The following is a 25,663-nucleotide window of genomic DNA, read 5'->3' as shown; positions in this document are numbered from 1 at the left end:
CTCTGTGCTCTTCCCATGGCCCCACCCTGCTTCCTCTGTTCCTCTGGGGACAGGGACCCATGCTGCTTTGGGAGCTCAGAAGAGCTGGAACACTTCTCTGCAGAGGATCTTCTCGTCAGGGTATCGGCAGTCAAGGACTTACACTGTCCTCTGGGTTACAGAGCATCCATACTCCATGAAGAGAATGGGCGGACCAGGGGCTGGTGGCCTGGATGGAGATGAAAAGACCTTGAATGTAGTGTCCCCGCCCATGCCCTCTGGGCTGACAGCTATTTCCTCCTTCAGCACACTCCTCTCCTGTCACTTGCCTGGTGCCTAGTCTTGCTGCTTTTGGGAGCTGCCAGACTCCCTGGCTCAAGCCTGTGCTCACTCTAGGTAAGGAGTCAATCCCAGGGGCCGGGCAGCCTTGGTGCCCTCTCAGGACTAGACAGAGGGCTGCTCCTAGCTAGGATGACAGGGGATGAGCTTAAGAGTCTGGGGAGGGCTGATACCCAGAAGGAATGCTAGCTAGATGGTAGACACAATGGTGAGCTGTCCAGTCATAGCCACCATCCAGACAATCTCAGGTGTGGGGACAGGATCACACAATAAGCTTAGAGAAACTGACAAGTCACCCAGCTGGAAGCTGAGGAACTGGAATCTAAGCTCAAGGCTTTGCAAGCTGGGATTCCCACTACAGCAGGATCCTGGCTGCTGGGCACTCCAAGATCCTGGGTCTTGAAGATGTCTCCATGCAGCCCGAGGGATCAGACTGGGTGGTTCCCAAGAGTGCGGCCACAGCATCCTCTGAGCATCCCACATGATGTGGACACTGCAGCTGACAGGGACTGTCTCAGGGCAGAGAGAGTGGTTCACACCTGCCTGCTGGGAGGAGAGCTGCTGTGCCTCTCTGAACCTCAGTTTCCCCTTCTGAAAAGCTACTCTCAGTGGATTAATATGAGTGTAACTGCTCCGCAGATGCCAAAGCTTAGAAAGCAGGATCAGGAAGAATTCAGAGGTCGCAGGTCTGCCTGCCCACTGACCTACCTTCAGGAGGCATTCTGTCAGGGAAATTCTAGCTTGGTGTCCCAGAACCCCACCCTAGGTGGTCCCTGGAACGGAGTAGATTTTTCCATTCTGGCCACTCTTTCTGTTGGGAAGAGGAGTTCTGAAGTCCCTGTCACCCCCCTCCTCTTTCCTTCTCTTCCTCTATCATCACTTGCAAAGCTGGAGAAATGGCGGGCTGAGGACTGAACAGTCCCTCTTCCATATGGCTGTGGTGGGTGGCTCAACCAGTACTTTAAACACTTGGGTCTCAGTTTTCTCATCTGAACAATGGGATGGAGAGAGTCCTGGCACATTCTTCCAGAACTGAGAAAAAGCATCGGTTAGAGTATCTACCACATTCCCTGGAGGGTCATGGGTGCTTGGCACAACCTGAGCTCCCACACCGTACTTTCATTTCCTCCCTGCTGCAGAGGGTGTGAAGTCCGATTCCCTCAGGCCTCCCTGACCTCAGCTTTATTACAGGGCCCTGGGGTTCTCCATGAGGCTGTGAGCATGCATAGAACCTGGCTTTTCCAGAGCACCTGAGTCATTGCTCAGTATGGCTACTGGCCCAGTGTGGTGAATGGGGATGGGCCCCTGGGGTAGACAGGACTGTCACTGCCCTCCCTGGGTCCCCAGTAACACCATGTGATAGTTCCTCCAGCCAGGTCTCACGCTTGTCTCTCTTATCTATTTCCTCTCCTTCCATCAGAGGAGAAGCCAGCTCCCCTTATCTCACTCAATCAGCACACCCAAGCAGTCACCTCTGAGACCCAGAGCGGCTCTCTAGGAAGAACTGCAGCAAGGTAAGGCCTGGAGTGCTGGGTGGTACAGACCCCCATCTCATATGAGGGGCCACACCCATCCCTCTGTGTTCTCAGGAACAGGGAAATGAGTCCTGCCTGGTCTGACCTTTGTGATCTTGGACAGGTTCTTAACATTAATCACAATGGTATTGATACAGTGCCTGCTTCATGCTAGTTTCCTTATGTGTGTGTATGTGTATGTATATGTATATGTGTGTGTGGAAGTCAGATGTCAACCTTGAGTGTTCCTTAGGAGCAGTCACCTTGAAAAGATTTGTTTTTATTATTTTAAAGTATGTGTGTGTGTGTGCATATGAATGCAGGTATATGTGTGTGTCTATATAAGTCAGATGTCAACCTTGAGTGATGTTGCTTAAGGAGCAGTCCACCTTAAAAATATTTTTTATTATTTTAAAGGGTGTATGTGTGTGTGTTTGGGGGTACGTGTGTGGATGCAGGTGCCTACAGAGGCCAGAGGAATTGGATCTCCTAGAATTAAGTTATAAAGGTAATTGTGAGCTGCCCAACACAGGTACTGGGAATCAAACACTGGTCTCCTGGAGAAGCAGTATGTGCTTTTCTGTGGAGAAATCTCTCCAGTCCCCTACCTTGTCTTTTTGAGTTAAGTTCTCTGGGACCTGGGTTTCATGGATGAGTTTAGGCTGACTGGTGAGTGAGGCCCTAGGATCCACCTGTCTTTACCTCTCCAGCACTGAGATTACAAGCATGTGCTACCATGCCCTATTTTATACCCAGGTGCTGGGATCAAACTCAGGGCCTCTTCTATTTTCCCACCCACCCAGCACCCCTTTGAATAGTTTTCCATGTTACACTTGGCTTACCCAAAACTGCATTGGGGGAGGAGGGCAGCTGGGATGTGAGTGCCTTGACTTGCTCAGCCTCATTGATCCCCAGTGTCCATCCTGGAGCATACTGGCAACTCTGAGATAAGTTCCTCTCTTGCCCAGGCTACAGACTTCTGGTTCCCCGGTGCCAGGCTCAACCCTCCTTTCTTCCACCTTGCCATGGCCAACGTCACTCTGAAGCCACTCTGTCCACTCTTAGAGGAGATGATCCAGCTTCCAAGCCACAGCAACTCTAGCATCCGCTATATTGACCACGTGTCGGTGCTGCTGCACGGGCTGGCTGCGCTGCTGGGTCTGGTGGAGAATGGACTCATCCTGTTTGTAGTGGGCTGTCGCATGCGCCAGACGGTGGTCACCACCTGGGTGCTGCACCTGGCTCTGTCTGACTTGCTAGCCGCCGCCTCCCTACCCTTCTTCACCTACTTCCTGGCGGTGGGCCACTCGTGGGAGCTGGGTACCACCTTCTGCAAGTTTCACTCCTCGGTCTTCTTTCTTAACATGTTTGCCAGCGGCTTCCTGCTCAGCGCCATCAGCCTGGACCGCTGTCTGCAGGTGGTGCGGCCAGTGTGGGCACAAAACCACCGCACGGTGGCGGTTGCGCACAGAGTCTGCCTGATGCTCTGGGCTCTGGCAGTGCTCAACACAGTACCCTACTTTGTGTTCAGGGACACCATCCCGAGGCTGGATGGCCGCATCATGTGCTATTACAACATGCTGCTCTTGAACCCAGGGCCCGACCGCGACGCCACGTGCGACTACCGCCAGAAGGCCCTGGCGGTGAGCAAGTTCTTGCTGGCCTTTGTGGTGCCTCTGGCCATTATCGCCTTGAGCCACGTGGCCGTGAGCCTGCAACTGCGCCACCGCGGCCGCCAGAGGACAGGTCGCTTCGTGCGCCTGGTGGCGGCCATCGTGGCGGCCTTCGTGCTGTGCTGGGGGCCCTACCATGTCTTCAGTTTGCTGGAGGCGCGAGCCCATGCTGTCACCACGCTACGGCAGCTCGCGTCACGCGGGCTGCCCTTCGTCACCAGTCTGGCTTTCTTCAATAGCGTGGTCAATCCGCTGCTTTACGTGCTCACCTGTCCGGACATGATGCACAAACTGCGGCGCTCGCTGCGTGCTGTGTTTGAAAGCGTGCTGGTGGAGGACAGTGACTTGAGTGGTGGGTCTGGCAGCCGCCGCCGCCGTGCCTCCTCCACTGCCACAACCTCCACCCTCCTGCTGGCTGGCCGCCTTCCCCGGCTGCATCCTGCACGTTTGATCAGCTGGATGCGGGGTGGTGGTGCAGAGCCCCAGCAGAGGGTCCCAGTGCAGGACCCAAAGCGAGGCTCACTGAACCACGTGCTGAGTTCCACCTCCGATTAGACCAGCACAGCGCGGATGGCATGCCAACACACCCCTGGTATCTAGCCATACCCCGTTGAAAATGTACATAGCCAATGCTAGGCCCAGGTCGTAGCTCTCCTGGGCAGAGTCTAGGTAACCAGCTTGAGGAGGATGACTGAATCTTCAGGAGCAAAGTGAATTGAAAGCAGTCTTCCCTAAACACTTTAATCTTGCAGTATCAAGCTGGGAGAGGATCAGCAAAGCACAGAAGTGGCCTTTGGAGGAGCTACCTGGTTCCTGACCGCTGGCCTCAAGGCTTTCATCACCCCCCACTCCCCGAGACAGGGTTTCTCTGTAGTTTTGGTGCCTGTCCTGGATCTCGCTCTGTAGACCAGGCTGGCCTCAAACTCACAGAGATCCGCCTGGCTCTGCCTCCCAAGTGCTGGGATTAAAGGGTGTGTCACCACCGCCCAGCAGCTTTTACACTTTTAAGAAGTGTAAGTACTTGAACTGCCTAGGGATCTTGCTAGGGTAACCGATGAGGGTGGGGATGAGATTTTGTACTTCTAATACCTCTCAGGCAGCTGGCCTAAGGACAACTGGAGTCACACAGGTTAATCTCACAACCTGCACCTCCTAAGGTGCTGCTTTGTGAATGGGGAGGAGATTCTGCCAATGGATAGTATATATGGGGGTACAGTGGGAGGAAAGGGTTGAGAAGCAGTTTCTAGCCCACCACCTTCACTTTAAACCCCCCAGTTGGCCTCTGAGACAGATGCTTTTATCACACAGGCTTGCTGCTTGTGTGGTACGTGTGTCAACTCCAGCTCAGGGCTCTTTACTGCCCAGTTTCAGAGCTGCTGCTGCCAGAGGCTGCACTCCAGCATTCAGCATCACAAGTTCAATTCTATCCAGCGAATATCCGCCAGCTACCCTCAGTATTCCAGCTGCCTCACAGGACAGGGCCCGGCAGCTATCACTTCCAACCCACAGGTAGGAGGGGCACCTGGCATCGACCACCACACTACATCTAATGTCTTCCCCACCATGGATGGACTGCAGGACAGCCGGCTGTGACTCATCTCTACATTCCAGGGGAAGGGGATGATGTCAGTAACTGGTGGATGTGAAGAGCAGAGATGAGACATTCTCAGGATCTCCTGAACCACTTAAGGCCAGGCTGGCTGTCAGTTCTCAGTGCCAAGCAGGCCTCAAGTCTGTGGCAGGTTCTTCTCAAACCGGAGAGGAAACTGTCACTCTTCACTCCCTCCTGCTCTACTCAGAGCGGCACACCATACCTGTCACACCATGCATTTTAATTGTTTATTATAAGAATGAAAGCCTAATGTGGCAGGGACTTGTGTCTTTCTGGAAGCCTAGGCTGTACTTGTGCAGACATCAATAAACACTTCTGTGAAAGACCAGGTGGGCACGGCTCAAGTCCTAAGGCTTCTACAGTCCATTGTGGGAAAAGGGTGCTAGAGAGGAACCCGGCTCCCTGCAACCTCCTCGCTTTACAGGGAGGGGCTAGCTTCAGTCAGCAGAGGGGTTCACAAGTGGCCAAGGTGGCTGGTCTTTGGGACAATGGAGGAGCTGACTTCTGACAGCAGGCCTCCAGGTGTGGGCTAGACTCAGGACCCTGAGACAGGGAGTTAGTTACTAGCTCACTGGGAACAAGAAATCACAGTCAAGATCTTTTTGTGTTGTTTGACAGGGCTTCTCTGTAGCCCTAGCTGTCCTGGAACTCATCCCATAGACCAGGTTGGCTTCAAACTCAGAGATCCGCCTGTCTCTGCCTCTCAAGTGCTGGGATTAAAGGTGTGTATCACCACTGCCCAGCAACAGTTCAAGATCTTAAGGCACTCTGGAAAAGACCTGAAAGGAGATGGAGACAGTTAAATCTCTCCTGAGACCCTGTGAGGTTCTGGGTTCCCTCAAGGCTATGGTCTCTGTCTTAATGCAACAGAGTTGATGTGCTGGCCCCAGGAGAGGTGTCTGACAGTGGCCTGAGAGGTGGCTTGCTTGCTGTGGCTCTTGGCTTGTGCAGGCCTCCAGGCTGTCCTGAGCTCAGACATTGGCTACAGGCCTCTGGGGTGGCTGCTTCTGGAGCAAGGCCAGGGTGTCTCTCTTCTCAATGGAGCGCAGCTGCTTCTTCTTCGCCTTCTTGAGCTTGGCGGGGTTTCGGATCTGGGGATGGGGGAAATAGGAGGCATTAGTGTGGTAGACGACCCTACACCTGTCTCTGGGGAAAAGGAAGGGAGGCACCAGGACTGCAGCAGGGCAGTGGACCATGTAAAGCAGGGAACCCAAGCACCTTAAAGGCTTTCACCTGGCCACAGCCTGCATCTCTTGGATGGGTGTACTCACCACTTGGACAATCTCAGCCTTTCGTTCATTCTCTAGGCGGCGTCTCAGGTTCTCAGCCCGGCGCTCTTTCTTCTCCTGAAACACACAGAAGGGGAACTCAGGCTAGGAGCTGAGGGGGCCCTGGGATCTCAGGCCCCTGGTGAGTAAGAACCGGCACAACCAGAAGAAGCCTGCTTGGACTCCAGGTTGTTTCTAGTGGGGAGGGGTGGAGGCCTAGGCACTTGTGGGGAAGAACAATGGGGTACAATGCCTATGTTGTGGGCCTGGAGCTGAGGCCCACTGTGGCAAGAGTACCTGGCTCCAAATTAGAAAGGAGGTGCGTAAACAGATACCTGAGGGCAGGGGCTTACACAGACGACTGTGTGGGCCAAGATGTGGGTACCTTCCCACCCAGAAGTCACATGCAGGCAGAATGGCCCCTTGGATCATTCCATGCACTAGCTGCCAGGGAGAGGAGTAGGCTGGTTCCCTCCTTCATGCTATTTTCCCAGGTTTCCTTCTGCTCATGTACAGGTGTACCAGAATGAGGATGCAAGGCCAGGATATAGCTGGGCTCTGCACCTGGTCCCAGGTAGGGTTGGGCAGGTTGAGCTGTCAAAAGGCTCTGAAGGAACCTGGTCCAGCTTGAGTTTTCATTCTGCTACTTTCTATTAGGTTATTGTGGCCAAGCCTGCCTCCACTTCCTCACCTTTACAGTAAAGTTGACCACAGGACCTACCTCACCAGACTGACGTGCGACATAAGTGTGACGAAGGCTTGGAATAGTGCCAGGTCCCTGGGGGTGGGAAGTCCAGGGATTCCTAGCTATGCTGCTACCGTACCCTAGCAGGGCTAGGGCAGGGATGGTGGCTCCAACATTAAATGCTATGTGCTCAAGGCCTTTTGTGGCTTTGGTAACTTTGAGTCACTGGGGTAGCCTGGGCCTTTGGAGAGGAAGTAACCTTTGCTCCTATGTATTAGGAGGAAGGCTAGGAGGGTGCACCTCTCCAGTTGCTCATGAGATAGCAACTGTTTTGCCCAAGAGGGATCCAAGGCTGCACAAGAAAAGAGGTGAGGCCTCAGTAACAGACAGATCTGGAGTGACTCAAAGCAAGATGGAGGATGCCTTAGTGACTGGCCATCTCTCTTCTCAGGGGCCAAGCTGGGACCACAGATCTGAGACACGTTGTTTGACTCTGGACCAGTGCTCCTTCTACACCTGGGGCTCATCAGACTAGCAGTAATTTGTCCTAGGGACATGCTGCTGACCAACCCAGCATGACCTTGCTTACTCAGTACTGCCAGTTGAAGGGACACCGGGACTCTTTCCAAATCTTCCTGGAGGCTGAAGGTGTTGGAAATAAGCCTCTGTGGTGCTGGAACCCAAGGCCTTGTGTATGCCAGTCAAGTGCTCTACCACTGAGCTATGTCCCTAGCTCACGGGCATGAACCTTTAACAAGGACACTTTTGGTTATGAGTTGGGGGCCAGGGAAGTGAATTGAAAGGAAAGTGCAAGAACCACCCATGGGCTGGTGTGCAGGCATATCTTCTAGAGTGACAGCAACAAATTTGAGACAAGCTTTTCCCTCATAAGCAGGTCTCAGAGAGGGGTTGACTCCGCCACACTGAATACTCCTGCCACCAAGATGGCTTGCTGGCCTTCATCTTGGGTTCCTCAATCTACTTCCAGGTCTCCTGCATGTCCCTGAGCCAGAGGTTTAGCTGAATGGTAGAGTGGGAATCCTACCATGGCCCTAGACTACTCTTCTTCCCCTGGAGCCCTCATGCCCAGGGCTCTGACCAAGTCGTACTCCCACAGCCCACGTCTGTTACAGCACACATGTATTTGGCCTCTGTGATCCAGATGTGGCCAGATGTCCGTTACCTGCCGGCGCCTCTGTTTCTCCTCCTCTAGGTGCCGGGCGAAGTCCTTGGCCAGCTTCCTCTCCTGTCGCTCCTTCATTTTCCGCTGCCAGGAGGTACGCAGGGGCTTGTCCTGAACCATCTGGGAGAACCTTGGCAGGAGAGGAGGCACTTAGGGGACCTCTGTGGTCCTGCCTTCACACCCTGCTCTCAATGGCTCTGGGTCTGCTTCCCGTCCTCTGCCTGCCTGGACCTCGCTTTCTATAGAAACTTAGGATGGAACAGGCCACTAAGCATGTGGCTATATTGAAGCATATGGCTGTAACTCTGACACAGGCTTGTGTTTTCCATTCTAGAGGAACAAACCAAGACTCTGAGTCCTCACATTCCTAAGTATATGCTGGGACTTGAACCTTTCTGTACCCATATGGCCTCAGCTGTGAAGTTTTGTTGCCACCAAACATGGTAACCTGTGAGTGAATGCCTCTGAAGATGAGGGGCTCGCTCCCTAGAGGGGTATGGCTTTCCTTCCAAACGGCAAGAACAGGGGTGTATGATTTCTGTAACAATTCTGATTCTTTCCCAGCTTTGGGGGTGGGTGTATGAAGGCAGTGGAAAGGGGTTAGGGGATTTCTGAGAAGTCTGGCTTTTCTGGAGAGTCCAGTGTTCTTAAGAGCCATAGAAGAATGGAGATGACTTCTGTTAGAACATATTTAGGGTGTGCTTAAAACATGCTCGGAGGGTAAAATGCAGAGACATGAAGCTGGGCCAGGAAATGCTGGTAACTGTTGAAACTGGTGATGAGACCCATAAAACTCAACTCTTCCCTTTTCTGAATGCTTCACAAATTCTGTGATAAAAAGCAGAAATAAAATGAAGACAAGCCTCCATGTGTGGTTTCTGCTCCATTACTTGTTGCTGGGTGTCCTATGGGGCTGTTCTTTCCCCACAACTAAGGCTCCTCAGAAGAACCTTTCACAGTGCCCTTCTGCTTCCTACACTGTGACCTCGACACCCGCAGGAGTTCCCATTACCTGTCTGTTATAGGGTATCTTGAGGCAACCCTGTCTCTGGAGGTCTGGGTGCATGCTGGGCAGTCTGTTCCTGACCAGATGAAGGACAACACTGCTTTTCTGAGCTGTCTGTTCCCTTCCTAGGAGTCTGGCACAGTCTAGAACTTTGCCCCACGCTCATTCATAAGCAGTCTGCACTGTTAACTTCTGACACCCTCCCCTGCCAGGTCCCCAAAGGCTTGCTCAAGATTCTGCTCTCTAAAAACAGAGCAGTGAGTGTGTTGTGGACTTCCTTCCTACCCTTAAAAATTGGGATATGAGAATCCTGAATGCACAAGATAATGGAAGCCTGGAGAAGTCAGACCACAGACATGATGCTGTAAGAGAATATTGCATCGTGGAAATGGTCCACATCTCGTCTGTCCTGTAAGGGACCTTCCCCACAGCAGAAATTTCAACTGAACCCCACTTCTCTTTCCCTACTGCCTAAATGATGCCTTTTCCACATGGGCCTCTTCATTCCTTCTCCCAAAGACATGAACTGAGCATGTCTTCACTCGGGTGAGCTCTTTCCAACCCTGGGATTGCATTCGGGTGAAGGCGGGGTCCAAACACACGGAGAACCTTTCCTATCCTCTATGCTACTCCACCCCCCACTTTACCTCTTCTTGGAGCGGTCTTTCCACACACGCCCGGATTTGGGCTTCCCCTTCGGGATTACAGGAAGCTCCTCCTTCTCCTTCAATTTCTTGGGCGCCGGGGCCTGGGGAGAAGATATAACTCGCTTCTTTATGTTGGGGCCCCCTGTCACCGTCTGGCCAGCCGGAGGTGGCCTGCTTGGTTCCGGCGGGCGCTCTGGGGAACTGGGTGCCTGGGCTGTCAGCTCCTGTACTGGCTGAGAGGGCTCGGGACCCGGTGCTTGCTGGCCCGGGCAGGGCTCTGGGGATACTGGGACCACCTCTGAGTCCAGTTCTCCCGGTGTGGCAGAGCATTTGGATGACTCCTCTCGCTGGGGGGATTCCGGACTCGATTCTGTCTGTCCTGCAGGTGACACCAGGCCCAGATCTTGCAGAGGTTGAAGGGACCCGGGGTCAGGCTCTGGCTGCCTTTTGGGGGACCCAAAGCCTGCATCCTGTTTCAGACAGGGTGATCCCGGGGTTGTCTCCGGCTCAGGCTGGGGAGACGCAAGGTCCAGAGGCTGCACTCCCGGAGACTTGGGCTCGCTTGTTTCTTCCGGGTTCGACTCGAACTCTACAAGGACCCGTCTTACCCGAGAAACTGCGGGGTCAGGAAGGGTCTCTAGGGACAGAGGTGTTAGGCCTTCAAGTCGCCGGCTGCGCCTCAGCGGCGTATCCATGGCTCACGTGGAGCCTCCGTCGCATTCGGAACCACAGGCGCCTTCACATGACGTCAGACGCAGCCACTTCCGTACCGGGCAGGAAGCGCACTTGTGAGGATGTCGTGCTGATGGGGAGGGGTGGAGAAGCAGGGCTGCCTGCCCCTCGGGGATGGGCTTGGTAGACGCATGCGTATCGTGTCGCGTTTAATGAGTCTGGTTGCTGCGTTTCCGGGTTTTTTTTGTTTTTGTTTTTTGTTTTGCAAAATGCGTTTTCTAGGTGCTAGAGAAGTAGCGGCACATTTTTTTTTTCCTGAGAGGAGAAGTCGGCAAAAAGGCCGAATGATCCTCTTAATTCTGGAACCGCTGGGCCCGCAAACGTTGCGCTTTCTCAGTTTTCTCTTTTGTAACATGGAGGCTTTGCGCTGTGTAACCAAGGAGGGTGTACTGGGGCCTCCATGAGCGGGAAATCTAAGTCGAGTTGTGTTAAACGTTCCCACCTTTGCCGCCTCTCTCCTCTCCCCTACCGTGCTCAGGTATGCAGTTAGTGGTTCTCTTCTTTCAAAACTTAGTAAGCAAAGTGTCAGGCCAGAGGCCCAGAAAGCCTTGACTGCATGTTGTCAAAGCTGGGACTCACAACCTGTACCCCAAGTCAGGTCTGGCTGCTTTGTCCTCAGTAAGCCAATTGAAAGAGCAGTATTAAAAGTGGAAAGCTTTAGAAAAAGATTGATTCGTTGTGGCCATACTGGGAAGGGTTATAAAGAGATTTTGTGAATCACCCAAGTCCGTCCTGAGGGTCCTGAAGTGAGATAAAAATTTAGATAGAGGGCCAAGGATACGTGCATCTAAGCAGTCCCTGTCAGGGTGTGACCTCGCCCACCAGGAACCCATCTTTATCTGGGTTTTAGTCTCATCCTGTAAGGTGGTCTGACAAGTTGCTAGAACTGTATGAAATCTCTTTCCAGGAGACCGGTTCCCCCTCCGACTGGTGTCCTGTCCTTTTCTCAGCATGAGAATTCTAGGGAAATTCCCATTTCTTTGGGGTCCGTTGTCTGATAATCAGATTGTCTGACAGATTGAGAGACCCAAGTGTCTCTTTAGAACGCCTTCGTTTCTGCCAGAATGGTTACATGCTGACCCTGGAGGAGGCAGGGAGGATGAAGACCCAGAGAAAAGTTCCTGCGGGGTGGGAAATTCTTGCCATCCATAGTCTCAGATGCATACCAATGGAGTCAACTTGAGTACACCCCGAGGGGCAGGCAATGACACAGCCTCTCCATGGCACTGGAAACAGTTGCACCCGTGTGCTGTAATTTTATATGTCAGTTTCTGCCTCTCTGGTCCCTCTGCTGGCTCCCAGCCCTCATGCTCCTGATCCAAGGACAGCTCCAGGGAGTTGTGGCTCAGGCACTAACTCTCCCAGCCCCCCCCCCCCCCCCCCCCCAATCCTCAAAGGAGTAGGTTCTGTTTGGTTACTCAAATTCCTGCCCCTGCTGGAATGGTCCAATACACAGAACCACATGGTGGGTTGCCTGGGGCTCCTGCTCCAGGCTGCCTCAGCCCCCCCCCCCCCCCCCCCAACTTCCTGACTCTTACCTCTGTCTGGAGGGATCACTTGCAAATGTTGATGAGATCACATCCCAGGTCTACTTAAAATAACCCAGGGCTAATTTTATGTTCCTGCCAGGATAGCTTGTGTGCGTGAGAGATGGCTTTTGAACAGAGGGCTTTGAGTGTGCCTCTGATACATATGCAAGGTTCCTCTTGAGCCCAGCCTGCCACTGTCATTGTGTGTGTGTGTGTGTGTGTGTGTGTGTGTGTGTGTGTGTGGTGTCAGGGGAGGCTCCTGAAATTTGCAGAGCAATAGCTTTCTCCCTTACTTTCACGAGTTAAGCCAGAGGATAGGAGGGGCTTTAGTGTTCCCTGGAGACCTCAGCTGGGTTCAGCCTCCGGCTTTTGTGACGGTAACCTGGTAGTTCACGTGCCCTCAGGCTTCTCCCTGGCTCACTTTCCCCCTCATTTGTGGTTGCTTCTGAGGAGGGGGCGGGCACTTTGAAACAGACTTTTTACGTATAAACCCTCATCTCAAGCACTGACACCTGTTAGCGTGTCAAAGCTCTCCTGCACCTCGAATCTCCAGGCGGAACCTGAGATGCAGGGGCCTAATGAAGATCTACTTCTTTGTGTATGTCTGTCTGGGCTTGTCTCTCAAACTTCTAGTGCCTGTGTGTGTGTGTGTGTGTGTGTGTGTGTGTGTGTGTGTGTGTTCTGTTTATGGGTATTTGCCTCTGCCAGGGCAAGGTGAGAGAGTACCTAGCTGACTATACTTGTTTCTTGGTTCAAACATACATATCGCTGTGTGCCACTGCCTGTGTAAGTCACATGTGCCCATTGGTGTGTGTTTGTGCACCTCTGTGCATCCGTCAATGCAGACCCTTGTACTAGGATTGATGACCATCCCCCTGTCTTGGCACTCCAGGGGGCTAAACAAACACCAGGAGACCCCTAGTAGGCAGCAAGTGTTTAGTTGGTGCTGGGGATTTAAGATCTCAAGTGTGCTGCCCTGATTGGGTGGATGATTGAAGCCTAGGAGAGTATCTGATCCATATCGTGGGTCCATCTGTGGGCACTGGTTTCCTTCAGTCAGCAGATCTCAGGTTACATAAATAAGCCAGGTCTTGCTCAGTCAGCACTTCATGGCATGTGTGACACTCGGCCCCTCCAGTGCATAGGCCAGGGGCAGTCGGGAACAGGAATGTCTGCAGGATGGGGCAGTTGCCAGGCAGCTAAACCTTCCAGCTCTGTGACTAATCCTGGCTCACAGTGTCACTCACTGCCTGGCTTTGGCCAAGTGCTTTATCCTTTCTGTGCCCCGGTTACCTTCTGGAGAACAGGGAGATTTGCTATGAAGAGTTGAGGCTTCGGAGTCAGCCAGGCCAGGTGCCCCCCCCCTCCCCGCCCCACTTATTTATCTTTCCCAGTGTCCAAGCCTCTCTGTGCTTCAGGTTCTTTTTTTTTGTTTTGTTTTTCGAGACAGGGTTTCTCTGTGTAGCTTTGTGCCTTTCCTGGAACTCACTTGGTAGCCCAGGCTGGCCTCGAACTCACAGAGATCCGCCTGGCTCTGTCTCCCGAGTGCTGGGATTAAAGGCGTGCGCCACCACCGCCCGGCTCAGTTTCTTTATTAGTAAAAGGAGAGTCAGTGGCAAGAGCAGGCACCTGCCTCCTAGGGTGGTTGTACAAAGTGAACAGAGTTGCACACGTACACACCTAGCGGCAGGCTTCTCTCTGCTACTCAGGGGTTGCTCACATATTCAAAGACGTGTTTCCTATCGCGTTTCTAGAGTTGCCTTTTAGTCAGACTGAGATCTCCTGTCTCTCCAGCTGTTCCCCGGTTCTCCGCAGGCCTCCCTCCCCACCTCCCCCAGAACTGACTGCACTCAGCACTGTGGACTCATCCTCTCCCTACTCCGTGGCTCCCAGCAGTGTGACTGGCACCCTGCCCTCATGCTCTTCCTGGTGTGGCCCTCCAGTGGAAACCCTCCATGTGGCTCCAGCTGTCTCCTGGATTTATCTTAGATACTGTAAGATTTCCTCCCCTCCCCTCCCCTTCCTCTCCTCTCTTTGTTCCCTGTCCCCCCTTTTCACCCCCCCCCACCCCCCCACCCCCCGTGAAGCCATCTTGGTTGGCCTGGAACTCATGGCAGTCCACCTATCTCCCCCTCCTGAATGTTTGCTGCAGATGTGAATCACCATGCCTGGCTGGTGTAGGACTTCTGTTGAGTTGTTTTGACCTCTTTGGGGTCTAGCTCCTCATGTAATCCTCAATCCCCCTCCTTTTTGGCAGGTGTGAATAGCTGCTTGCAGGTGTGAATTGGTTCCACAGAAACCTGGAGTAGGACAGGGGCCAGCTCTTACCGAAAGCGAAAGCGCCCATCTCAGCCCTCCTTCCCTTTGACTCTTGAGATGGGGGAGGAGGGCAGGAGTGGGAGGAGAGGAGGACCATTCGGCTGTGCCTGCAGGGCACTCACAGGGCACTCACAGGGCACTCACAGGGCACTCACAGGGCACACACAGGGCACTCACAGGACACTCACAGGGCACACAGGGTTCAGGGAAGCTGCGGGATACGAAGGTCCACTCCAAAGCTCTCTGATACCTGCTGCTCAGGGTGAGGAGAGTAAGTAGAGTTTATCTCCAGATCCCTCCTGGAGCATCTGCAGGTTTTGCTGAAACAGGAAGTGGCACTGCAGCCATCCCCTGGTTGGCAGAGGGTGGGGATGCTTGTCTGTGTATGGGTGGGTGGGTGGAGCTAGTTTCTCTCTCTCCAGGCCCCTGCTAGCCTTCATAGCAGGCTTCCTGCTCTGAACAGGTCAAAGAAGGGGCTAGCAGTGACACCTGAGCAGGTGGAAGTAGGGACCCTAAGAAGGTGGCATCCCATCCCATCCCATCCACTTCCTAGTGTATCTAACAACAATGCTTCTCCAGCTTCAGTGAGAATCAGTCAAATGCAAGGTGTGTCCAAGCCCAGATGGTCGGATTCAGTACGTTTGGGATGTGGCTTTGGATGTCTAGCAAACTCAGGGGCTGGTGCTGTTGCTGCTGGTGCTGGTGCTGGTGCTGCTGGTGCTGGTGCTGGTGCTGGTGGTCATGGCGGTGCTGGTGGTGGTGGTCCACAGACCACACCCTGAGGATCAATGTCCCAGAGGAAGAGATGAACAAAACCTGAAAAGCCTGCCTTCTTTGCCCTCCACACAGTGCAGAGGCGGAGTTCACCGTCATCGCATTATTCACCAAGCACTAGTTATTTCCCTGTGCTGATACTAGCAAAACACTAGGGGACTGGGTAGTCATGGTCCGTGCGTTTGTGGACCTTTATTAATTGAGGGGTACCCCTGGAGAACATGGATTGAAAACCCCGCGGTCGTCTGAGCAGGAATGAGCTTCCCCAGTGAACAGGTGAGGTAATGGCGTCTCAGAGAGGCCACCAGGCTTCCTGACGGTCACTCCAATGTGACTTTAACCCCGACTCCTCAGTCTGAGCTCTGCCTCCAACACCCTAGCTGGGAAACACCACCAGAACTGCCGGGGCCTGGGCTTGAATGGGACAATGACAGACCCTGTACGCATTACCAGAGGGTGTCGGCTGGGGCTTGAATATAAAAGGAGAACTCGTCGGAAAGACAGGTAAATATGTCCCAGAGTTGCACACACTCAGACTCTCAGTTCCCAAGATCTGGCCAATGACAGAGTTTCAGGATAAGTCACTTCCCTCCTCCCCCTCCCTGTTTACTAGCTAGCCTTCTCATTTCCTCCACATCTGGCTGCTTGACAGCTCCATTTTCTCCACAGTGTGATGATATCCACTTCAGTTGTCCCTTTCAGTTGCTATGGTGGCCTCATCTCCATGGCAACCTCTGGAGATGCTGTCTTTTTGTGAGATTGGGGATGGAACCCAGGGTTTCACACATGCTAGGCAAGGGTTTTAACACTGCACCCTACACCCTCAGCCCTTGGAGATACTGACTTGGTGACCAAGAAAGAGCACCCCAGAACCAAGTATGAGGTCCCTTTCTGTGAACCACAGATGAACCACAGATTAAACTGGTCCCTGATTTAGCGGTGGGAATCTCTGTTCTCCCTGCCTGCTCACATTGCAGTAGTCAGACCAGCCCCAGATCGCACTCAGATGGTACATTCAGCCTCAGGTGGGTGAACTGAGTCTTTCTCAGTCAGTGAACTATCTTTTCTGTTTTCATGGAGGCTCCAAATGTCTTATCCTACCCTAGGTACAGGGCTGCCCATGGCACTCACAGGATCGCAGGGCAGGGCCAGAGTTCACTATCACCCTATCATTTACTTACTCATTTATCCCATCATATACTTACCCATCAAGAACTGGTTGACTGTGTGCCCTGTGATCATAATTCTGCATCTCAGATGCTCTGATTCGATCTACTGAAGGGTGTCATAGAAACGGACAGATTGTTTCCTCTGCAAACACCACTTGTTTGCAGATTGAAAGGCATGTCACTAACAAGATGCTCAGCAATATTGATCAAAATGCATTTTATTGTGGTAGATTAGAAAGTCATGAACGTGTCCCAGTTTCACTGCTAGCTGAAGTCCTCAGGATTCTGTCTGGAGTAGCTTGTAGGTCTCGTCTAATTCTCAGGGTAATTCTCTTGTCTTTCAGAGGTGCGGTGATAGAAGCTGGCCAGTGGTCCAGTGAGGGTTTGAATCGAGAGCTCTGCTTCTAAAACACGTGTGATTTTACCCACATCTCTCTGCCTTTGTGTCTCGGGCACTTGATCTAAAGCTAGAGCAAGTTCCCATGCTAGCCCAGGCTGCCTCTGTTCTTCGTAAATAAGCCAGAAGTTGCAGGTCTTCTCAGCTGGTAGATGGTGGTGCATGCCTGTAATCCTAGCACTTGGGAGGTGGGGGCGGGGCTTGATGGGTAAGGGCTGGAGGATCAGGAGGTGGAGGCCAGCTTGGATATTTAAACAAGTTAATTAAATTATATTAATTAAAATAAATAAAAGCATGCTTCCTATAGAGACAAGGACAGATGAACCAGAGTGATATTTTATTCTGTTCTGTGCTTCTTAACATAACATAACACTCAGATGTTATCACTTTCTACTGTGTGGTTTTAGCTCTCTGCTTTTAAAATGACTCTGCATAGACAGACTTTCCTGGAAAGGTGTTGAGGACTGAGTTTTCCAAAGCTGGCCTGGGTACTGTCTTCCTATCCATGTGATCTTTTTACTGTGTGACCTGGACAGCCCTCAGGTGCTGGAATCTATGTCCCTCCATCCTTCAAACTCCAGGATAGCCTCAGCTAATGGAACACAATGGCATTGTTGTCATGTATTTCTGAGGTTAGAACATGGACCGCTGAGTACTTCTGCTTGGCTCTTATGGGATGCTGGCTCTTGGAACTCAGCCGACATGTTGTGAGGAAGTTCAACTCACCCTATGTGGAGAGACTGGCTCTGTCTTTGGTAGTCCAGCCAGGCTGCCAACACCCTTCATCATCTACCAGGTGGGAGTGGAGATGGTTCTGTATGATTTTATGCCACATTCCTCAGGTCATTCCTAACTTTGAGCCTGGGACTGTAGGTGGTATATACAATAGGTGGTGTATACTGGAGACATGGACTACACACACGTGTGTACAGTAGAGATGCTGACCTTGAGCTCTGTTGAGTCTAGTTGGGGAGAGAAGACGCTGGTGTGTGTTGTGTGACCCTTGACTGAGGTTTGGCATCTTCCAGGGCCATGGAGCAGGAGGAACACTGAAAGTCGACAAGGAGTTACAAGAAGTTGTTTCACGTGGCTCAGGCTTCTGCCTGCAGACCTCACCCAGAGAGACAAAAGAAATTAGTGTCCTTCTTCTTTGAGACATTAGTGATTTTATTTTCCTAAACTAGATAATCTCCTTACATAGAAAGAAAAGTGACTGACCTCTCTAGCCCCAGTGTCTACCTCTGTGGGCAGACTTAATAACGTGCTATACAAGTTTATGACCTGGCTCAGGACTTACCAGAGGGTCTAAATGAGCCCAGGTCTAAATGAGCAGCTCAGATGTGATATGCAAAGGGCCATTTGCCAAGAAGGAATCTATCAGCCTTTAAAACACTTTCTAAAACATCACCTGGGGGCTGGAGAGATGGTTTAGTGGTTAAGAACAGATGCTGCCCCTGCAGAGGACCTGAGCTCTGTTCCTAGTACCAAGTTGGGTGGCTTACCAGTACCTGTGGGGATCTGACGCCCTCTTCTGGCCTCCAAGAGGTCTTGCACTCATGTGTGTATAAACCCACATAGATACACACACACATATATGTAATTTTTAAAAAAGTCATCTTTTGCGAAAGAGAATGACAGAGGGAACAGCATAGAAGAAAAGTCACAACCACAACACCTGAAAAACAGTAAAAATACATTTAGGACAAGCCTTCCTATTGTCCTCCAGTAAGTCAGCTCTGTGATTTGTGAATGGGGAGAGTAAGGTAAAAGCCAAGAGAGGAGAGTCTTCTGTGGTGTGTGCACATACAGTGCCATGTTGAACAGAAAGAATGCGGGTTATAATTTGTATTAAAGGGACACTGGCTTCCCCTCTGCCCACTCAACTAAAGTAGACATATATCAGAGGTTACCACATCCCAGCAGCTTGTAACTTCAGAGTATCCCAAAGCCACAGCCAACGCCTAGAGTGGATTATTCAAGGTAGTGGAGTTGGGTGTGTCAGTGGAAGCCGAGATACCAGCTTGGAGTTTCAGACCCACAATGTTCCAAGTTCTGCAAACCCCTACCTTTCTGGGGACAGCTTTGTGCGGGGTGGGTCCTCTTGGGCATGAATCACAAGTCCATCTCAGATTCATAGGCATCTGTTGAGGTCTAGGGAAAACAGGGATCCTGCTAGCAGGTTCAGGTGCCCACATTCAGTGCCTGAGACCATACTACTGTCTGCTGGCCTCCTGGTGGCAGTCTCTGGTGCTTCCTATTTGCAGAGTGACTTTCCAAGGGTCTTCAGTGATTACACAGCTCACTGTCCAGACAGGAGCTCCGGTCTTGATGGGGATAGCAGCTGTGAGTCAGCTGTGTCGCTTTTTCTGGGAGATACGAGCAGATGTCTATTTGGCCTAGACAACGAACTAATGACAATGGAAAAGACAACCCCACACAGTCTAGCTTGGGACACCAGTGAGTTTATTGGGGTTGCTTACAGGAGCATGGTGAGGATCTACTTCTAGGAACATGGGCGACTTGAAGGCAGTTGCATCACTAAAGGGTCCATGCCAGCGCAGGTGATGACTCATGAGAACTGCATCCCTGGAGCTCCCTGTCCACCTGGAGGCAGCTCCCCAGAAGAGTCTCCTTCTCCCAAGTTTTTGCTTACTGCTTATATTGCCTGGGAAAGGGGCCTGGCGGGTCTTGTAATTTTCTGTGCTTCTTCAGCCTTTTAAGTTTCATCAACTTCCTTAGCCTTAACAATTTTTTTAGGTTTATTTTTATTTTATGTATATGAGTGCTTGGCCTGTGTGTATGCCTGTGCACCATGTGTGTGCAGTGCCCACGGAGGCCGAAGAGGGTGCTGGATTCCCTGAAACTGGAGCTCCTGTCAAATTGCAAACAGACGCAGTTACTTTGGGAAGAGGCTGAGACTAAATTTCTTTCAAGCTCCTGGGGACACTAAAGCCCCCTTTTCCTGGACAGGGCTTTGAAGGGGGAGCAACCACTCTCGCGGGCAAGCACTGGCCCACTCTTACCTTCGTAATGTCCATGGATTTTGTGTGAATTCACCTGCTGTGTGAATTTCATGGGTGGATGTTTCTAATTGGAGACAACATCAACAACACAAAAAATGTCTCCAACAAGTCCAGACTGATGACTAGGAATTTATTAGCTGTAAGTTAACAGGGATATGGCATTCTCACAAAAAAAGCCAGTGCCTCACCTGTTAGCCTCTATTTCACATGGCTCGAAGGCTACTGTATAATCAATGCAAACCTGGACTTAGAGTGCCACCTAGTGTCAGAACATTAGAAATACCTGCAGGGTCAGAGAGGCCGCCCAAATCAAACTCAGAAATCCGTTCTCATGTGCACCGGATCTTTTCCTGGCCGAGCAAATGTTATTAGATCAGTAGCTGTGCCTCCTTGGCAAGTCACTCAACCTGCCTGAAGGTGAGCACTCCTGCAGGACACTGACTGTGGGAGGAGTGAAGGATAAGATTGGACAGGCAAGAACGTGCCGCGCCAGGCTTGTCCCTGAGCTGACTGATGGGCCAGCAAGGAGGTGTAAGCATCCAGGCCGGAACTTCTCCAGATTTCCCATCCCATGAACCCAGACAGATTTTTCTTGGTGTGGACAGCCTGGCAGAAATGAGGATATCCTAGGGAGATAATGTGTGCCTCTCAATTTGACTGTCAGACTATTCGGACAATGGACTCCAAGAAGACGGGATTTCCCTAGGAACCTCATGCTGAGAGAGGGAAAAGGCATGGGGTGCACGGGAGGAGGGTACTTGTCTCCTCGAAAAGTGATTTCACACATTTAAGTTTTTTGTTTTTTTCTTTGGAGACAGGATCTCACTATGTAGCTCTGGGTGTCCTGGAACTCATTCTGTAGACCAGGCTGGCCTTGAACTCACAAAAAATCAGCCTGCCTCTGCCTTCCAAATTCTGGGATTCAAGATGGGCACCACTCTGCCTAGTTTTTTTGTGTGGGTGGTTTACACATTTCTAATAACTTGTCAGACCACTTTGCCTGGACACTGATAGACCCTGACTGACTGCTTAGTTGTACATAGACCTATCCTGGAGATGGGCTGGAGGGGGTGTCACTGAATCTCTTTGTCCTTTTCCCCAATGTGGCCACATTGAATTAGTCTCTTTTTTTTTTTTCCTGCTTCTTACTACCAATTTGGCTGTTTTAGTGGGTTTCTCAAGTGACTGAGGAATGTCTTTCACGGCCCCTCACCACTGACAATTTCTATCTTGTATTTCAGCCTGGTCACACCAACTCAGAACAGATCCCACAGATGACACTGAACTCTGTCAGGTTTGACTATGCATGCCTTGCCCTTCTGACTTCCTAACCAGCCAGAGGGTTGGGGGTGGGGAAGAAAAGTAACATTTAAACAACCAGTCACCCTTTCCCACTTCCTCTCTAGAAGCTAACAGAATGAGTCTAGTGGGAAATGGAAGGATGCGCTATTTCCTTAGGGGCTTGGTTTTACATGCTGGAACATTTTGAAATTTAAGGGCTTCTTCTCTCTGTCTCTCTGTCTCTGTTTCTCTCTGTCCTGTCTCTCTCTCTGGGTGTATTGGGAGCTCTGTGTGCACATATATGTGGTGGTTTGAATGAGAATGGCCCCCACATGGGCTCATATGTTTGAATACTTGGTCCCCAGTTAGTGGAACTGTTTGGGAAGGATTAGGAGGTGTGGCCTTGTTGGATGATTGTGTCACTGGGCAGGGGTGGGGTGGGGCAGGCTTTGAGGTTTCAAAACCCCACAGCATTTCCAGTTAGCTCTCTCTGTCTTGTAGATGAGATGTGAACTCTCAGCTACTGCTCCAGCACCATGCTTGCCTGCCTGCTGCCGTGCTCCCTACTGTGCTCCCTACCGTGCTCCCTACTGTGCTGGCCATGGACTCACCCTCTGAAACTGTAAGCCCTCAATAAACTCTTTCTTTTATAAGTTGCTGTTGTGGGATGTCTTTCTGTATGCTGGGAATATGTGTTGATATGATTGGTTGATAAATAAAGCCGTTTGGCCTATGGCAAGGCAGCTTAGAGGAAGATGGGAAATCCATCCAAGCAGAGAGACAGGAAGAGGGCGGGGAGAGATATCAGCCACCACTGAAGGAGAAGCAACATGCCAACAGACCAATAAAGCCACAGATCATGTGGCAAAACATAGATTAAGAGAAATGGGTTAATTTAAGATATAAGAGCTAGCTAGCAAGAGGCCTGCCATAGACCATACAGTTTGTAAGTAATATAAGCTTCTGTGTATTTAATTGGGTCCAAGCGGCTGCAGGACCAGGCAGGACACAGGAAAACTTTCAGCTACAAGTTGCCTTCCATGTTTTTTACCATAGCAATAGAAAAGTAATAAGACAGCATTAAGTGTGCATTCATGTGTGTGTATGTGCATGTGGAGGTTAGAGACTGACTTTTTGTGTTTTTCTTGATCACTCTCCACCTTATCGTTTGAGCCATGGTCTTTCTTTGAACCTTGAGTTCAGTGGCTGAGCTGTGCTGGCTGGCTAGTGACTCCAGCATAACTGGGATTTTCATGTTTTTGCCTCCCCAGAGACAGAGCTACAGATGAGTGCCTCTGTGCTTGGCTTTTTCATGGGTGCTAGGAGTCTGACTGAGTCATCTCCCCGGTTCCAATCTAAGGGACTTTCAAGGATGGTTTTGACTATGTGGTTTATATCTCACCTGCTAACTTGGAGTGCTAATCTCTGTGTAATGGGGTCTTCTGTATTTGGAGGGTGTAATCGCTTCCCGTTCTTCTTGTGCCATGCCTTTCTTTATACTTCGCCAGGAGCCCTATCCCAAGACTCAGTTTACACATCTAGTTCTCATGTATCCCTTCTGCCCCATCTCAGGATGAACTGAGGATTCCCTTTCTATTTTCTCAGGACTTCAGGGCTCCAGCTCTGGTGATTTTATGCTTACTTTTTTTTTTTTTTTTTTTTGAGACAAGGTCTTACTATATAGCCTTGGCTAGCCTAGAACTCCCTATGTAGCCTAGAACTCCCAGGTTGGCCTCAAACTCACAGACATCTGCCTGCCTCTGTCTCTTGAGTACTGGGATTAGAGGTGTACAGCACTACATTCAGCCTCTTGTGTTTACTTTACAGTCTCCAGAGCTTCCCTGTCGAGCGGCTCACTTCTCTCTCAGAAGTGGTCGTGGGTCAGATGAGGCTCCGCACCCTGATTCTGGCACCGTGGGTTTCATCATGTGCCCCTCGAGGAATGCTATCTTTACCTGCAACCACAAGCCTTTCCCCAAACATCCTTGAGGACCAAGAGAGAATGTCAGTGCCCTGCTCAGTCACTTCCAGCATACAGAAACTAGCATGAGCGACACAACTCTTAAAAGATGCCCCGGGGGCTGTCTAACTTGTGGGCAGACCCAAGGAAGACTGGCCTCGCCCGGGGCTTTTAACCTTGGGGAGTTTCCTCACAAGGCTCCTGACTTTCTGAACTCCCTGGGACTGTAAACCTGCCCATTGTAAGACGGCAGAATGATCTCGAGTCCAGGCTCCAGCCTGTGACTAAGTGGGATTCCCGGGTCTAGCACTGTCTGGTGCGTGACTGTGTTAGTTACTTTTCTGTTGCTGAGGTGAAACACCAACCATGGTCGCTGATAGAAGACAGACTTTATTTTGGTGGCGGGTTCCCAAGGGACGAGAGTCCATCAGGGAAAGGAAGGCAGCACAGCAGCGGCCATGGCGGCAGGAACAGGGAGCTGAGAGCTCACGTCTTTAACCAGCAACATGAAGCCGAAAGAGAACTCGACGTGGTGGACATTTTGTAGTCTCAAAACCCACCCCCAGTGACGTGCTTCCCCTGCCCATCTCCATAACCTCTCCAAACAGCACCACCATCTGGGGACCAAGGGTATTTCTCATCTAAACCATGTGACCATGAGGAGATGCCTTAACTTCCCTCTGCTTGAGTTGTGTGTTGTGTGTGTGTGTCTGGCCCAGAGTAAGACTCAATAAATGATCACCAGTGGCTGAAATAAAAAGCTTAGGGTGGGGATGTTTGAAGACCAGTCCCTCTAGCTTGCAGAAGTAAGTCTGTAGGTTCTGGTCGCATCACCGGCCTCTTGCTGCTGTGTCTCTGTGTGACTATGATAGGCTTTTGGTAGGTGACCTCAGCAAGATCCTTGCTGTGTCTTTTCTTCCTAAACGTTCCTACCTGAAGGAGATGGCAAGCTCTTAGACTCGGGGAAGCACACAGGGAATCCAGAGAGTTAGGGGACTCTTGAGGACCCTCCCTGAGGTATAAAGCAGCACACAGTCCCCGGGGGCAGGAGACACTCTCTTGGATCTGACGATAAGTCGGTTGCACAGGGAGTCAGTCCCAAGGATGCAGCTGTTACGAGCGGTGTCTCTCACGCTGGTGGCACAGTTGCTTTTGAGTCCCTCCTGTAGGTGACCCCAGCACACTCACTGCTTTACATGGGTGGGCTTCTTCCTTTGGTTTGTCACTGATTCCCCGTTTGGAGTGAATACATATTTGTTCACAGGTTCTCAAGAGAAGTCATGCCACAGTCCAGTTCCCCAGGCAGTCAGAAGAGTCTGGCTTTTATTGTGAAGATGTTTTGGGGCTGGGATCAAGTCCATAACTGCCTAAGTGAGAGAGACTTTCTTAGCTAGTCAAGATGGACCTGACTCCCTCTGTGGAGAGGCAGGCAAAACAGAGCCAAGGCTCCTCTGTTCTGAAGGTCTCCTCCCCATAGAAACCTTTCCTCCTGGAGGGAAGAGGATGGAAGCTTCTAAGACTCAGGAAGTCTCCTGTGGGTGGTGGCTCCAGCCCTCCAGACTGCCTCTCTGCAGATTGCCTGCCCTTGTTCTGCCAGGCTCTGTAATCTCATGTGCCAATTCCTTAAGTCCCAGCATGGATCCCTAGGGATATTTTTCCTGGCCGAACCCTGGTGGGTAACAGTGTTCAGCCCTTGGCAGGGGCCTCGCACACTCAAAGCACTTGGCTTCAGAATCAATGCCAGGCACCAGGAGAGTTTAGAGGAAAGAGCGACCAGGAGGAAGTGATCACAGCCACAGGGAGTGGTACGGGAGGAGAAGGAGAGGACTTAGGTCTTGCCTGGGAAGAACTAAGTCTCTGGGAGAAAGGACTAGCAGGGCTGAGGAGATGGCTCCGTGGTGAAAGTACTTGCCTCACGTGAGGGTGAGGATTGGAGCTTGGATTGTGACTTAGGGTTTCTATTGCTGCGGTGAAACACTATGTCCAAAAAGCAAGATGACGAGGAAAGGGTTTATTTGGCTTACACTTCTGCACATCATTGAAGGAAGTCAGAACAGGAACTCAAACAAGTCAGAAACTTCTGCGTTAGCTCGTGCCTCCCACGAGCTGACGCAGAAGTTACTTACTGACTTGCTCCACATGGCTTGCTCAGCCTGGTTTCTTATAGAACCCAGGGCCACTAACTCAAGGATGGCATCACCCACAATGGGCTGGGCTCTCATTAATCATTAATTAAGAAAATGCCCTACAGGCTTGCAGCTCAATCTTGTGGATGCATTTTCTTAATTGAGGTTCCTTCCTCTCAGGTGACTTTAGCTTGTGTCAAGTTGACATAAAACTAGCCACTACAGATCCCCAGAACCTATGTAGATGCTGGGTAGGCACTGTGACTCACCTGTAATTCCAGGCTTAGAAGGCAGAGCGACACGGGATTCCCAGAGCAGGCTGGCCAGTGGGAACAGCCATATTGGCAAGCTCTGGGTTAGACTGAGAGGTCCTGCTTCAATGGATAAGGAGGAAGAATAAGGATAAACCTTAGGCTCCACATTCGATCTAGGATGGTTTCCGGCATC

The 25,663-nt window shown here is 51.3% G+C and overlaps 2 protein-coding genes and 1 long non-coding RNA gene across 4 annotated transcripts in view; 2 read left to right on the top strand and 1 right to left on the bottom strand.

Moving 5' to 3' along the window:
* The first annotated feature begins 200 nt into the window (after positions 1-200).
* Ptgdr2 (prostaglandin D2 receptor 2) lies at positions 201-5,242 on the top strand. Its single transcript, XM_052712006.1, has 3 exons — positions 201-375; positions 1,739-1,832; positions 2,801-5,242. The coding sequence occupies exon 3, from the start codon at positions 2,858-2,860 to the stop codon at positions 4,058-4,060; it is 1,203 nt and encodes a 400-aa protein (XP_052567966.1). The 5' UTR covers positions 201-375; positions 1,739-1,832; positions 2,801-2,857; the 3' UTR covers positions 4,061-5,242.
* Positions 5,243-5,330: 88 nt separating this feature from the next.
* On the bottom strand, positions 5,331-10,654 carry Ccdc86 (coiled-coil domain containing 86). Its single transcript, XM_052712007.1, has 4 exons — positions 9,907-10,654; positions 8,254-8,383; positions 6,389-6,463; positions 5,331-6,208 (listed from the first exon to the last, which is right to left on the bottom strand). The coding sequence occupies exons 1-4, from the start codon at positions 10,599-10,601 to the stop codon at positions 6,089-6,091; spliced, it is 1,020 nt and encodes a 339-aa protein (XP_052567967.1). The 5' UTR covers positions 10,602-10,654; the 3' UTR covers positions 5,331-6,088.
* Positions 10,634-25,663, top strand: part of LOC128094009 (uncharacterized) — an 18,011-nt gene continuing 2,981 nt past the window's right edge. The window contains exons 1-3 of one of the 2 annotated variants that reach the window (XR_008212820.1): positions 10,634-11,116; positions 21,091-21,143; positions 21,632-21,752. This is a non-coding gene — a long non-coding RNA (uncharacterized LOC128094009). Of the gene's footprint in view, positions 11,117-13,973; positions 14,162-21,090; positions 21,144-21,631; positions 21,753-25,663 lie in introns of those variants that run through there. The other variant, XR_008212821.1, reaches the window with a different exon arrangement.

The sequence above is a fragment of the Peromyscus californicus genome, unplaced genomic scaffold, assembly GCF_007827085.1.
Source record: "Peromyscus californicus insignis strain IS unplaced genomic scaffold, ASM782708v3 Scaffold_4__1_contigs__length_199733344, whole genome shotgun sequence".
Taxonomy (NCBI): domain Eukaryota; kingdom Metazoa; phylum Chordata; class Mammalia; order Rodentia; family Cricetidae; genus Peromyscus; species Peromyscus californicus.
The sequence above is the reverse complement of the archived record's forward strand: the minus strand, read 5'-3'. Positions and strand labels throughout refer to the sequence as shown.

Excerpts from the sequence above, each read along its gene's own strand:
- Ptgdr2 (XM_052712006.1), top strand. The coding sequence starts at position 2,858 with ATGGCCAACGTCACTCTGAAGCCACTCTGTCCACTCTTAGAGGAGATG.
- Ccdc86 (XM_052712007.1), bottom strand. The coding sequence starts at position 10,601 with ATGGATACGCCGCTGAGGCGCAGCCGGCGACTTGAAGGCCTAACACCT. Across the intron at positions 6,464-8,253 it reads AGAAACAGAGGCGCCGGCAG|GAGAAGAAAGAGCGCCGGGC; the intron begins GTAACGGACATC and ends TGTGTGTTTCAG. Across the intron at positions 6,209-6,388 it reads AGGCTGAGATTGTCCAAGTG|ATCCGAAACCCCGCCAAGCT; the intron begins GTGAGTACACCC and ends CCCCATCCCCAG.